Below are 13,774 nucleotides of genomic sequence, written 5' to 3'. Positions count from 1 at the left end.
ACTTTATGGGTAAAAAGGTCCCCTGTTATTTGTCTATAATGTCCTCTAATGTACTTGTAAAGTGTAATCATGTCTCCTCGCAAGCGCCTTTTTTCCAGAGAAAACAACCCCAACCTTGACAGTCTACCCTCATAATTTAAGTCTTCCGTCCCTCTAACCAATTTAGTTGCACGTCTCTGCACTCTCTCCAGCTCATTTATATCCCTCTTAAGGACTGGAGTCCAAAACTGAACTGCATACTCCAGATGAGGCCTCACCAGGGACCTATAAAGAGGCATAATTATGTTTTCATCTCCTGAGTTAATGCCCTTTTTTATGCAAGACTGAACTCCCAGTGCCATCCTGCAGGCGATTTAGATTCTAGCCAGCGGGGAGGCAGTTCGGGGAGATTAGTCGCCCGAATAAGAGCCAATTTGCAGTCGGGCAATTAAACCCCCCCTGAATCTTCTCGTTTGTCTCTACCCTTAATGGCAGGGACTCAGTATGCACTGCTGTTTGGCATACCTGTGGCTAATTAAACAATAAAACTGAAAGGGACAATATTATACAAAAATATATTCTAAATCTACAGTATGTTATGAAAGTACTTCCTTTAGAAAAATGAGAACTTGGAGAGGTAATCATGTAAGGACATTAAGCCTAAAAATCTGCTTTTAGATATGATGCAGGATATTGAAAAAAGCTGGCTAAGTTGCGCTTAAATGAGTATAGCTGGTGTCACAGGCCCGTTAATTTGAATTGCTTAAATGTAAATAGAACATCTGCCTGATGCCAGTCATTGTGCAATGTGAGACTCTTTATTGGAGTTCTCAAGGTTACAATCAGGTGCTGCTTGTAAAACTAAAACCACAAATCCTTATGTTTTCCGTATATTGTATGGTACAGCATGATCCTGTCGTGCTTGTTTAGCGCCCAAATACAGAGAAACAATATCAGTGGTATTTTAATACAAGAGAAACATCAAAGTTGTACATAATCATATCCATGTATTCATACATCATTAACTTACAGATTGGTCACAATTTTTCACAAAAAGAAAATCAGTGGCATAAATAAATTTTCTGTATTCTTTACAAAATCACGTATCAGTCTTTTCTTAAAATGTTACATATAAGGCACATTAGAATGTATATTTATATAAAATAAAACTTCAGAGTAAAAAAAAAAAAAAATTAAAGAGCTAGAAAATCTCCATTTGTGCTTTAAATGTATGAAACCTTTTCTTTTGGTACCGTTGACATCTGTGATTAACCACATTAAAATCTGGAATAAAAATCAGTTACTTCTCCTCCTGTGGCACTTAGTGGAAATACAGTCACAAATTCAAGTGTAACCACCACATTGTCCAATTATTACAGTTATGAGCTGAGGGAAGGGAGGGGGAGTGGTTTATCCAAGTCCTAATATGCTGAAATGATTGCTTTGTTTTATGTATTGCTTGACTATAAATATCACTAAAAATGCTGTATGTTTGCATAATGAATGTAAAAATGTTAATGGTGAACAAATCATTGTGCAATTATGAGATATTTAAAAAAGGCTCCGTTAGCACAGTTTTCTACAGTGCATATACAATGATACACGGCCAGGTGCATTTAAAAAAAGGTAATAGGACTTTTAAAAAATATAGCACTCTCATGAGGAAAAACGTAACATCTTCAATTTGAAAACGTGTTTTTAGTGGGGTGTTCCGGTCAAAGATCGGTCACTTTATTCTCTAGTGCTGCGGCAATTTGCTGTAGTCGATATGCTAACTGCATGCGCTGTGCAGCAGGATCCTCCTCCAGAGCATTTATTATCTGAAAATGAGCATAAAGGAATATAAATATAAAACACATTGCCATGTGTGTGAAGCATGGTCACAAGACTGTTATGGAGTCACATTTTATCTACTGAGTGGATCAGGTAGTCCGTGTATATTTTTTAATTGAGGTCCTAATAATTACTTAGAAAATAGTGTGTCAAGTCATTTATTTGTTATTCTATTGCAGTGAATCTGCTATGCATTAAGGTGGCCATACACGGGCATATTAAAGCTGCCGATATCGGTCCTTTAGACCAATTTGGCAGCTTATCTGCCCGTGTATGGAGGGAGGCTTCCGCCGGGTCTTCCCGATCGATATCTGGGCGCGGTATGGATCGGGAATTTTTCCGGTGATCAACCCATTGGAGCCCATTGCACCAAATTGTAATCCGATCACTCGGCCCTGCATTGGTGGGCATATCGGGGAAAGATCCGCTCGTTTGGCAATGTCACCAAACGAGCGGATCTTATAGTGCATGGCCATCTTTAGCATACTATGCTTTAATGGTGGCCATAGGCTTGAGAAAGGGCGTTGGCCCGAAACGTTGCCTAGTTTGTTGGCACAATAAACCACTTTCACAGGATTCGGAGTGCAGCGTGGGTTTCTTGGGTGGCTTTACATTTAGGATGCACTCATTTGAAGAGAATGCCAACCAAGCAGATCTTTGCCCGATTTGGCCACCTTGCATTGCTCGATATGAGGCTGATCCAATAATTTGGCACCCGGGTCAAAAGAGGGAATCAGTAGCAATTAATATACCATACAATAGGTTATGCACTCTCAAAAGAATTTTTCAAATATAGACTTAGGTGGTATCAAAAAAACATTTTACCGTTTAAAAAAAGGTTGCCAATATACAATTGTGTTAACAAATGTTCAGTTTATACAGCAATAATATACATGGTAATAGTATACATACCACCCAAAGGTTAGTATGAAGCAAAAAAAAAAAAAAAAAGAAGCAACAAGGAGCGGATATACTTGCCACAAATGAGAATAGCCCCTCATATAGTGCATAACCTTTTGTATGGTATATTGATTGTATGGCCGCTCTGTGTAGGGGTGACCATGGTTTTTTGCACCTCAAGTGCATATTTTTGCCAAATATTTGCTTGTATGGCGTGCCCTCCGTTCATCCACATTTCTATAATCAGTAGCAATTAAGACAGACGGGAGAGGACTGCATTAACGACCACTTGTCCCGATGCCATTTTTAGACCTGTCTGATAGATATCTGGCCAATTTTTGTCTGACAGACACAAACACAGGCAGACTAGCTACCAATTCAGTCTGAAGGGGCAGAATCGGCAGCTTAAATCTGCCTGTGTATGGCCACTTTAATAATCTACCCACTCATGCATCCAGCAAGCACTGTTTTCCCAGTCAGCTAACTGATATTTGCACTTAAGGTGGCCATACATGCATGAGCGGATCTCTCATGGGTCCTAGTGCCCAACGATCAGATCACAACGAGAAGAACTTCCTCGATCCAACAGGATTTTAAACCTGCCCAATCAACATCTGGCTGATTTTTAGCAAGACTTCGATCAGGGCCCCTTACACTGCCCAATCAGCTAGTCTGTTGGCAGCGTATGGGGAGCTCATGTATGGGGAGCTCATGTATGGGGAGCTTTAGGCAGAGGACGCTATGGCAGCTGCTAGATTTCAGACAAAGATGCTGCCAGAAGTGCCAGAAGAGATAAACATTCCCTCCACAGCTCGTGGGTGCTTGGTTCCACCATGCTATTTTGAAATGGGGGTGGAGCAGATAAACTTTAATTTTTAAAAGTGGCTTCTAGGGTAGAATCACTGCTATGATCTATTACAGGGATTGCAGATGAGAGGAAGGTGCTAAATCAGGAACTGCAAAAGGAAGCTATAGAAGGTAGTTCTGATCTATTAAATATGGCTGCTGGGGCATAGACACTGTGCTACACCATTAAAAAATGCTGGGGGAGAAAAGTGTACATAAGCATTGGGTGGTCTTAATGGATCAGTGCGGTCACCACACTGGAAAAGGGAAATTGAAGTGCGAATAACAGAATGTCAAAACAGGAAAATAGGTGTTTTCATCAACCTGCATAGACATTATAGGAACACACACAGCAACTCTATATGCAAAAAAGCATATAGTTAATGTTCCTTTAATACTGAAAGGAATCGAAAGGAATGTCTGTGCAAAGATGAATGTACAGATAGTCTCCAGTCATAATTAGTGTTAGTGTGTGTGAAATACTGTGAATTAAAAATCCAATCAAAACAGAAAGTAGTGTAACAGAACACACAAATGTAATCAGCCGTCAAACATTACTTACCTCATCGTAGTATTTATTTGTATACTGATATAGCTGGTGTAGTGCTACTAGTGTATTTAATGACTCTGTGTGAGCCTGTGAATAAAAAAAAATACAAACCATGAGACTGAGCTGTACAGAAACATAATGTGATGAAGAAAACAACTGCATGGTCTGTGATTTATAAAACTATAAAGCAGTATCTGAAAGTGGTTTCACAAAACAAAAACCCCCAAAACACAAAGGGGATAGGAGAGCACCCAAAGTCCAAATGAAATATAAGTAAATTATAATGGAAGTAGGATTGAGCTTGTCAGAATTGTCCCCTTTGTATTTTAGTTATTGTGCAGGAAGGCAGAATCATGTGGTTGTAGCATCAGCAAATCTGTCCTTTAAGAGGTGCTCTTATTCACGACCGACAGTCCTTTGGTCAGGCAACATTTTTACCAAGAAATGCAACCAAGTATATGTGGCAGACAATGTAAATTGTGACCAGAGAGACAGCTACCTTGATGTGGTATGGTGGCTTTGCAATTTTCATAGATAAGTAACTTAAAGCAGTTTTTGAGAATGTATACACATGATTGAAACAGACATTTCATTTTCTATTGATATTTTGCTCCACAGAGGTTAGAAGGCTAGCGATATCTTTCATTTTCATATTACACTGAACACACAATATTAGTACATACCCTTGAAATTTCTGCTAAATGCGTATTCATATCCTGGTCGCTAACTTGTACCATCTGGCGGATTCCTTTGTAATAGCTGGAAAAAACAAAACGATTTAGTAGCAAATAATCAACAAATACCATTAAATGTAGGCAAAGGTACATTTTGGCGAATTTCACAAGAGATCTGTCCATTAGGGCCCAATTTTTTCCATCCTTCCCCCATAAAAGAATGCAGCCAGAAAGCTTCATTTTACCTTGCTTCTGACCTTAAAGGACAACGTTGGATTTACAACATTTATTTTACAAAGTATTGCATTCCCTGTTTGCTCTGTACTCTGTAGTACTGTATATAAATTGATATGTACCCTTATTTAATGGATAAGTAAGCCTTTTATTTTAGTATCCCCTAAAATTACTCTAAACAGCTTCAGAGTAACCTTTCTCCCTCCATTAAATCTTATTTCATTTTGCTATCATAAGCAGCTGATCTTCAGCCTTTTATATTACTTCCTTGTCTAGTGTGAAGCTCCGTCCCTCAATCAATCAGGCATGCACAGTAGAGACTTCTTTGAGGTCTTCATAGTCGAGGAGAGAAAGAGAGCTCAGGGGGTGGAGCTTCATGTTAGACAAGGAAGTAGCAGAACTGCACTTCAGCTGCTTATGATAGTGAAATGAAAAATATTCTGGGCACTGTTTAGAGGAATTCTATAGAGAGAAAGAAAGTTTAAAATCCTGCAGCAAATGCTTTCTTTTTTTCCACTTACTCTTCCACCATTTTTTTGTAAGTTGAGATCTCTTTTGCGTACAATAGCTTGTTGCTTGGAGATTCCTAAATGAGACACAAAGAAGAGAAAATAAGAACATATACAATGAACACAAAAATGATGTATAAAAGTTTAGCTTTAGCTTTCACCAGATTGCTAAAACTAAAGAGATCTTGAATAAAAAGCTATATAACACAAATAATAAAAATGGAGACCAACTGCAAATTGTCTCAGAATATCAATCTCTACGTTATATTAAAGTTCATTTAAAGGTGAATAAGCCCTTTAAGGAGATGAATTATTATACATCATATTAGGGTTCATGCAGTTGATGCCTATTAATCCTTTAATCCTTTTAAATCACAGGCACCTCCATATGAGCTTCAGAACAATGGACCTAGCATACCACCTTAATATTGTTTATCTACCCACTGTGACTATATGGTCTTGAACAGATGAGCCAATGTGCTTCCAAGTTTTTACTGTTTTACAAGTTTTTACTGTAGACTTGCTTTCCATAATTCAGTGTTCAATCATAAGAGAATCGTGACTAAGAAAGTATATATATATACAAATGGTAGAAGAAAGAAATCACATTTTTAGTAAAATGGAAACAAAGAAATATCACCCACTCTGCTAAGCTTGTGCTCTGTCCTGCTGCAGGCATCCATGAAAGTCTGTGCGATGACTGACAGGGAAGCATCTACTACTTGGTGAACATGCACATCAAAAATGAAGTGTGGATTTTTCAGTATATTCACCCAAAATCTTAGTGATAAACTGCAAATAATTAATGAATAGGAATGTTTCAGACACAAGATTCAAACAGAATTATTCTAACAGCAGTCTTAATCTAAAGAGACAGATCAACATGCTCCACATATTCAGTCATTTGTGATTAAACTGCCAAACCATCAGTCTGTAGATGAAGCCCTCACTAATGCAAATACTCAACACAGGAAACTTGGTGGTTTAATTACAAATGTTCTGCAAAATCCACCTAGAGAATTTATATCAAGTCAAACTGTAATTTCAAATTATACCAACAGCTTTAGAGATTGGCAACGAATATTTTTTTTTACATACTGTATAGCCAAGCAAGTTAGAACAAGGCGGTTTTTGTTAAAAATAATTCCAAACGTATAGAACAGCACTTTCCCTTAATCCTTTCATGTTGACTAAAGTTCATGGAAAACACTGCCTTTATAGCCTTAATGATGCCGTCGTTTTATCTTCTTGCCTAGAAGACTTGTCATTACAGATAAACATAATACCAAAAATGGCAAGCGAAAGACCATACCTGTTTGTTTTCCATATGTGGACTGTATCTTCATCTTTGATTTCATATTTTTCTGCTTGCTCGTCAAGAAAATCAAAGAAGTATTTCACAGCTGGTGGTACCACTTGATTGGAATTAAGGACACTCTGAAAGAAGTTATCTACAAATTGCTGGAGTGTACCCTATTGGAAACAAAATAGTAACTTTCCTCAGAAAAACAAGCTCATGCTTGGGCTCTTCTTGCACAAATAGATAACACAGTTTCATAAAGGATGTTGGATAATAGACAATCGATGTATTTTAAGTTCTAGCACAATGCCATTAAGCAGTTGTAATCTTTTTTTGGTGGGGTTGTCCTTCAGCCACTACTCTGGGCCTGCCTGTGAAGGATGGCCCACAGATTTGGAACCACTGCCTTAAGGCTTCTTAAAGGACAAGTAATATTCAATTTGTCATCGTCTTGACACCCAGTGTATATAATCTCTTAACTAGGACCCTAGGCCCATGCTACTGCCTATTCCTTGAGTGCTGTTCCACCATCTGTGCCTACGCCCCAGCAATCCTTTCCAGTGTCCTGGGTGCCATGTATGCACAGTAGAGTAAAAAAAGGTCTATGGATAGTGATTATATTCCCTGGGTGCTGCCTAACATGACACCCCCATTGAATATGACTTTTTACTTGTCATTTAAGGCTTCATTATGGCTTTCAGCTTTATTAACAAGATGCTCCTTCATGATCATTAGTCCTGAGAAAAAGTAAATCAGTCAGAAAGGAAGAACTGTTTCTACAAATAAGACAGAATAAAGAAAGGCACCACTGAGAGGTTTCTGTATAATAGGTTAAAAATGTATATTAAACCCCAAACCCATTTAAGAGATACGAATCTCTCCATTGAAGCTATTTGGGTGCACCTTCAGCATAGCTGATACTTTTAGGTTATGGTAGCAGTTTAATTAGTGATGACTGCAGAAATGTTTCAAAATAATTCATATGTACCCAAAGCTTATATATTACCTTCACAGAAAGTAGCCTAGTTAGATATATTTCTGTTATTGCTTTGGTTCTTTCCTTTTCTTTCATACTGCCTCTCTTTGATTTGCCTTCATCTACCTCATCAGCTGGACGGACAAGGTGCCATGTTTTATTTTCATCCTCTAACAGTGCATGTCCTAGAGAAAAGGGGTAAAAACATGTGTCACATGGCTTTTTTCAAACAGCTTGTGTTTTATTTATTACTGGTTAATGATATAAATATATATTCTTACTTTCCCCTGGAATGTCTTGGTGATTTTCCTCTTGCTGCTGAGAAATCCCCATTCTGGACAGAATGAGTGTGGCATTATCCCTGACCTATATAAATACAATCATATTGTTGAATGGCTTTATTTACTTACAATGCTCATGTATATATAGGCAATCCAAACAAGCTGCTCTGTGTATTTGCAGTTTTACTGCAGCTAGAGAAATACAAGCAAGGACACATATGGTACCTACTTTTCCCTAACCCTCCTAGGGGAAAATGTACTCTAGTGTATCTTCAGATCTATCTGACTTTCCCCTGAAATGTCTAAATGGCATAGATGTCTGTGTGACACTTCGAACTTACAGTTGCCTTAAAGTTAACAGACAGTAAATACATTATATGATGGAGAGTGGCTTTTACAAGCCTCACATTCCTGTTGCAGTGATACTTTAATCACATAATTCCAGTTCATAATCACCCCATTACGTTTATTGCCACTCTAAAATACGAAGTGTAAGAAATCTGGTACAGCGGTCTTTTGAATGGATACAGTGAATACTATAATATAAATTATTTTACTTTGTCAGCCAGTATACATAGGCAAGAGGTTATATCATGGTAATGAAATAAAACTTACATTGTAGTGCATGAGAGTATTATATTGTTTCAACCTTCTTTCTTTCTGTGATGTTAAATCCAGATCAGAGAGTATTTGTGCAGTAGAGCCTGGTCTCCATTCTGGAAACAACATTAAAGGCATAATATTATTATTGTTAACACAAGTTTTCCAGGTGAAAACATATTATCCTGTGCTGTACAACAGAAGGGTGTATACATGGCATATACAAATTACATACAAAAATATAACCAATAACTGATACGAGTTACTTAAAGGAAAACTATACCCCCAAAATGAACACTTAAGCAACAGATAGTTTATATCAAATCGAATGACATATTAAAGAATCTTACCAAACTGGAATATATATTCACATAAATATTGCCCTTTTACATCTCTTGCCTTGAACCACCATTTCGTGACTCAATCTGTGCTGCCTCAGAGATCACCTGACCAGAAATACTACAACTCTAACTGTAATAGGAAGAAGTGAGGAAGCAAAAAGCAGAACTCTGTCTGTTAATTGGCTCATGTGACCTTACATGTGGTTTGTATGTGTGCACAGTGAATCTTACGATCTCAGGGGGCGGCCCTTATTTTTTAAAATGGCAATTTTCTATTTATGATTACCCAATGGTACATACTACTAAAAAAGTATATTATTATGATAATGGTTCATTTACATGAAGCAGGGTTTTACACATGAGATGTTTTACTCAGTATCTTTTAATAGAGACCTACATTGTTTGGGGGGTATAGTTTTCCTTTAAATACACAAGAAATAGTATGTGTCCATGGTCATTTGATGCAAATTCAGTTTATGGTCATGGTCATTCTAACCATAACTGGCAAATCTGTATTTTTCATCCACACATTACATCAGTCACTAATTGTTTCTATGAAAAATGTGTTCTGGTGTTATGTTTGGGTCTAAGGTATTGACACTGAATTTAACTGCCAAAATGTTTTGGTACTTGAGATGCTGTCAAAGCAGAACCTAGAAGCATTCATGAGAAGCTAGGAGCTACTCAGGTCTCACCTGATTTGCAAGTAAGCCCCAGTTTGTGACACACTGCATTAGTGTTCTCCAGACTTTGCACATTCACACAGTAGAAATTAAGGTCACCTGTTGCCTTAAAGGAACAGTAATACCAAAAAATGAAAGTGTTTTAAAGGAATGACAATATAATGCATTGTTGCCTTGCACTGGTAGAACTGCTGTGTTTTGGCTTAAGAACCACTACTACAGTTTAAATAAACAAGTTGCTGTGTAGCCATGGGGGCAGCCATTCAAGCACAGGATACACAGTAGATTAAAGATAAGTTCTGAAGAATCCAATTTTTACAGAGCGTTTCTGTTATCTGTTGAGTATCCTGTGCCTTTTCTCCTTTTTAAGCTTTGAATGGCTGCCCCCATGGCTACACAGCAGCTTTTTTATATCAACTATTGTAGAGTCTCTGCAGCAAACACACCAGTTTACGAGTGCAGTACAATTAGTACATTACTTTAATACACATTACTTGGTGTTATTGTTCCTTTAATATGTAATGCAACAGAATGGTCAAGCCACTCCACCAAGCATAGCCTATTTGCCTTTCAGGAAGCCAGTTTCAATGATAGCTTTTATCTAGTAACACTGCTTACCCAGAGCCAAACTATCAGCCTTAGGCCGCAGGGAATAAGGAATATTCCTATAAACCTGGTCAACAATCTTCTCCTTTACTTGGGAAATTGTGTCACAGTTCAGCACTTTTACTGGTACTGGTTCGGCACCTTCCTCTTGTACAATTACATTGACTGTCTGCAAAAAAAAAAAAAAAAAACCACACAACAGTTTAGTGTTTTCTACCTTTTTACACAGGAAACACTGGTAAAGTATGTCGTATAACTTTTTTTTGTTTAAAGGGTGAGACAAAATGCCTCGATATCTTAAATATATCGATAATGGGTTGAGCACTGAGGGACTCTTGTATTTGTCTATATGTATTTTGTGGTCACAGCCTCATGAGTGGTGGGCACAACTTTCCCTTGTTTGATATAAATCATGAATCAAAAATGGGTTAAGAATGAAACAGATTAAATGTGCACCTCATTTTAATTACCATAGCTTAATGTAGGAAAAGATTTTGATTTTACTGTGTTAAAGGCAATCATATCCATAAACAGCACGGGAATGCGGATAGTAATCCCTGCAAATGAACAGTTCTATTTGTTCATAAGAATGTTGCACATAAAAAAAATGCTTGACAGTGCTTTCAATATTATTGCATTTTACCTAAATTACCAAGCAATCCACTTACCAACTGCGTGTACTCAACATCATCCCCTAGCAATCCGGTATCATTGAGTGTGTATTTGGCTTTACCCTGCACAGCATCAACTGGGCCCTTTTCTACTTGGTGTTTAATTGCTTTGAAGAGTTTGTATAAAGGCTCGCCAACAGTGTCCTGCATTTGGAATCAAGAATTAAAATTTAAATAGCCTTAATTCGTCTAGGAAAAAAACAAAACAGGTCCGCATCTTAAACTGTTTTTTCAAAGGACATTTTCCTTTTAAGCCACAATGCCCAAGTGATCGATTATAATATACTGTAACTATAACACTAACCATAACTATAATATTCTCACTTTATCAAATGAGACAAGCCATCTGCCAACAAGAACAATGTACTCAATGGGACTAAAATGACATTTTCCCTGGCAGCTGAAAAGCTACCGATATTATCCATTACTTACTTTCAAATACTGATACAAACATATGGACATCCAATTTGAAAGCATCCGTTCCACAACAGTTTCTGACCTGTGGAAACAAACAAAAATGATTTTAGATTGAAATGCAAAATATGCTGGTTTGCTTGTCCTATTCTATGGGGGAAAAATGATATTTATCAAGTGATCAAAATGATTGTGGATGACTAATGGCATTAAATATGATGTTAATCAATTGCTCCTTAATATAAAAGAGTAGTGGGCACAGAGGGTAAAGCGCAATAGATATTAATAATGTTTAGTGAAGAAATTATATGAAAACTCTAAATGGAACAAAGTAAGCTTATCAAAGCTACCATGAACATCTGACGAAGAAGACTGAGGCAATAAAACTCCTGCTCTGACACAGCAAACAAATCTGAGCAATCTTCCAGCACAAAAATGTAATTCACTCTTTTTGGCATAATGTATTATGCCAGGTATGGGATCCATTACCCAGAAACCAGTTATCTAGAAAAATCTGAATTACAGGAAGGTGGTCTCCATTTTCTCCAAATAAAAATTTTTTTTTTTTAATTATTTTATTTTTCTCTAATAATAAAGCAGTACCTTGTACTTAATCCAGTCTAAGATATAGTGAATTCTCATTGGAAGCAAAACCAGCCTATTTCGTTAACTTAATATTTAAATGATTTTCTAATTTTGAAAAGATCTGTTATCTGAAAATTCCCAGGTCCCAAGCATTCTGGATAACAGGTCATTCCCAGGTCCCAAGCATTCTGGATAACAGGTCCTATACCCTTTACTATATATTTTGCTCACAAACAACAAATAAAGCCACATTATTTAGACATTTTGTAATTTGGATGAATCTGAATGCACAAAAATCAGAAATCTATTTAAAAGGCCTGAATGTTACTGTACCTTATGTTAATGATTTGGTCTTACCTTCGAAGGAGAAGCTTGGGGTTCTTGGCCACGTATTGGTCCATCAACTCCATTAATAATGCTCTCATAATATCAGTATAATATTCCAGCTTTCCATGCAAAGCCACGGTTAGCAGGGAGGCTAAATAGAGCTTTTCTCTGGCAGAGAAGTCCTTTTGGCTCTCTAGAGTATGAATGAACTGGATCAAAAGGAAGGAAGGGACATTAGTACCTTTTATGTATAAAGTTCACTCTAGATTATGCAATGCCTTACACTTAGGGACAAAAAACATATAGTACAGGGGTAAAGAGGAGTAGGTGCAGGTAGCTTGTACAGCTAGAAAAAGAAGGCTGGCAGAAAACAATGACTTGTATATGATTGCTAAATATTATTTTGAACATTTTTGAGTTTATTATTTCTTGATAACTTTGGCTACTGGTATGGGGGACGGTTTAATGCTGTCTTTCTTTACATTATCACAGCAGATGAAGTGAAGCAGCAGCACCCATTACTAGGAAATGCATCTTTTTGGACAAAATAATCTATATTCATACAGTTCTTTACTAAACTTTTGTAGTCAAAGCTACTGAAAAAAATAATCTAATGCACACTACTTAGGTGTCACTTTAATGTGGGCATATTTGGCTCTAACAGAAGCCATCTTGCTTGTTGCAGTCTAAAATTTTAGGAGAGAATGGGAACATAAAGGACATTAGAAACATAGGAGCCTCTATATTTGAGCTATTTGAACCACTTTTCAGTAAGTCCAAGATGGAGGTGGACACATGTAAATGAACAATAAATATTGAGCTTCTGACTTTATTAAGAGTTAACAGGAATGCATAAGTACAGTAAACCTTGAATAGAGGTAGAAGATATTTGACCCTTTTCATGTCATAGATTGAAGAATCTATGACTGAAAGTACCAACACTGAAATGAATAATGCGCCCATGGGTACAAGCCCTATACTTTCTCAAGGGTTATGAAACAAGGTAAATGCTAGCCCCAACTTACAATTGTAAGGAAAGATTTACTGTTGAGAAGATTAGAGAACTGGTTCAGAGCTACTTCTACAGTTTGCCGCCTAGCCTCTGGGATATCCAGCTTTCCCGTTATCATCACATCTTTTTCCCCATCTTTGGATGACAAGAAGAACACCCTGTCTGTGTATGTTTTGTAATCTAGGAAAGGGATTCCGGCTTCACTGAGGTCACTGGTTTGATCTTCCATCTCAATCATTAGTTCTGCAACACACAAACATAAGAAAATTTGCACAGTACACATGCTAAGAGCATTTCACTTTTCAATAAGGGCACAGTAACATTACCATTTAACTTTCTAATAAAAACGAAAAATCAACACTTCTATATATGATTTTAAAATATTCAGTACTCAATGAGCTATTCATTTCCTTTAGATGGTCAGTAACACCAACAAGTGAAAATACTTTATAT

At 37.1% G+C, this 13,774-nt stretch overlaps 1 protein-coding gene across 9 annotated transcripts in view; it reads right to left on the bottom strand.

The window, feature by feature from the left end:
* Positions 1-925: 925 nt before the first annotated feature.
* plxnb2.L (plexin B2 L homeolog) overlaps positions 926-13,774 on the bottom strand; it is a 115,984-nt gene continuing 103,135 nt past the window's right edge. For all 9 annotated transcript variants that reach the window (XM_041586424.1, XM_018252602.2, XM_018252597.2 and 6 more), the window contains 14 exons: positions 13,335-13,564; positions 12,340-12,518; positions 11,416-11,482; positions 10,981-11,127; positions 10,325-10,481; positions 8,698-8,798; positions 8,083-8,167; positions 7,832-7,986; positions 6,838-6,998; positions 6,170-6,317; positions 5,538-5,602; positions 4,792-4,867; positions 4,121-4,195; positions 926-1,799 (listed from right to left, as the gene is read on the bottom strand). In XM_041586424.1, coding sequence (XP_041442358.1) covers positions 1,695-1,799; positions 4,121-4,195; positions 4,792-4,867; positions 5,538-5,602; positions 6,170-6,317; positions 6,838-6,998; positions 7,832-7,986; positions 8,083-8,167; positions 8,698-8,798; positions 10,325-10,481; positions 10,981-11,127; positions 11,416-11,482; positions 12,340-12,518; positions 13,335-13,564 — 1,751 coding nt within the window. In that variant the 3' untranslated portion in view covers positions 926-1,694. The remainder of the gene's footprint in view (positions 1,800-4,120; positions 4,196-4,791; positions 4,868-5,537; positions 5,603-6,169; positions 6,318-6,837; positions 6,999-7,831; positions 7,987-8,082; positions 8,168-8,697; positions 8,799-10,324; positions 10,482-10,980; positions 11,128-11,415; positions 11,483-12,339; positions 12,519-13,334; positions 13,565-13,774) is intronic.

This window comes from Xenopus laevis, chromosome 3L (assembly GCF_017654675.1).
Source record: "Xenopus laevis strain J_2021 chromosome 3L, Xenopus_laevis_v10.1, whole genome shotgun sequence".
Classification (NCBI taxonomy): domain Eukaryota; kingdom Metazoa; phylum Chordata; class Amphibia; order Anura; family Pipidae; genus Xenopus; species Xenopus laevis.
Note: the sequence above shows the minus strand (reverse complement) of the source record. Positions and strands in the feature narration are given on the sequence as shown.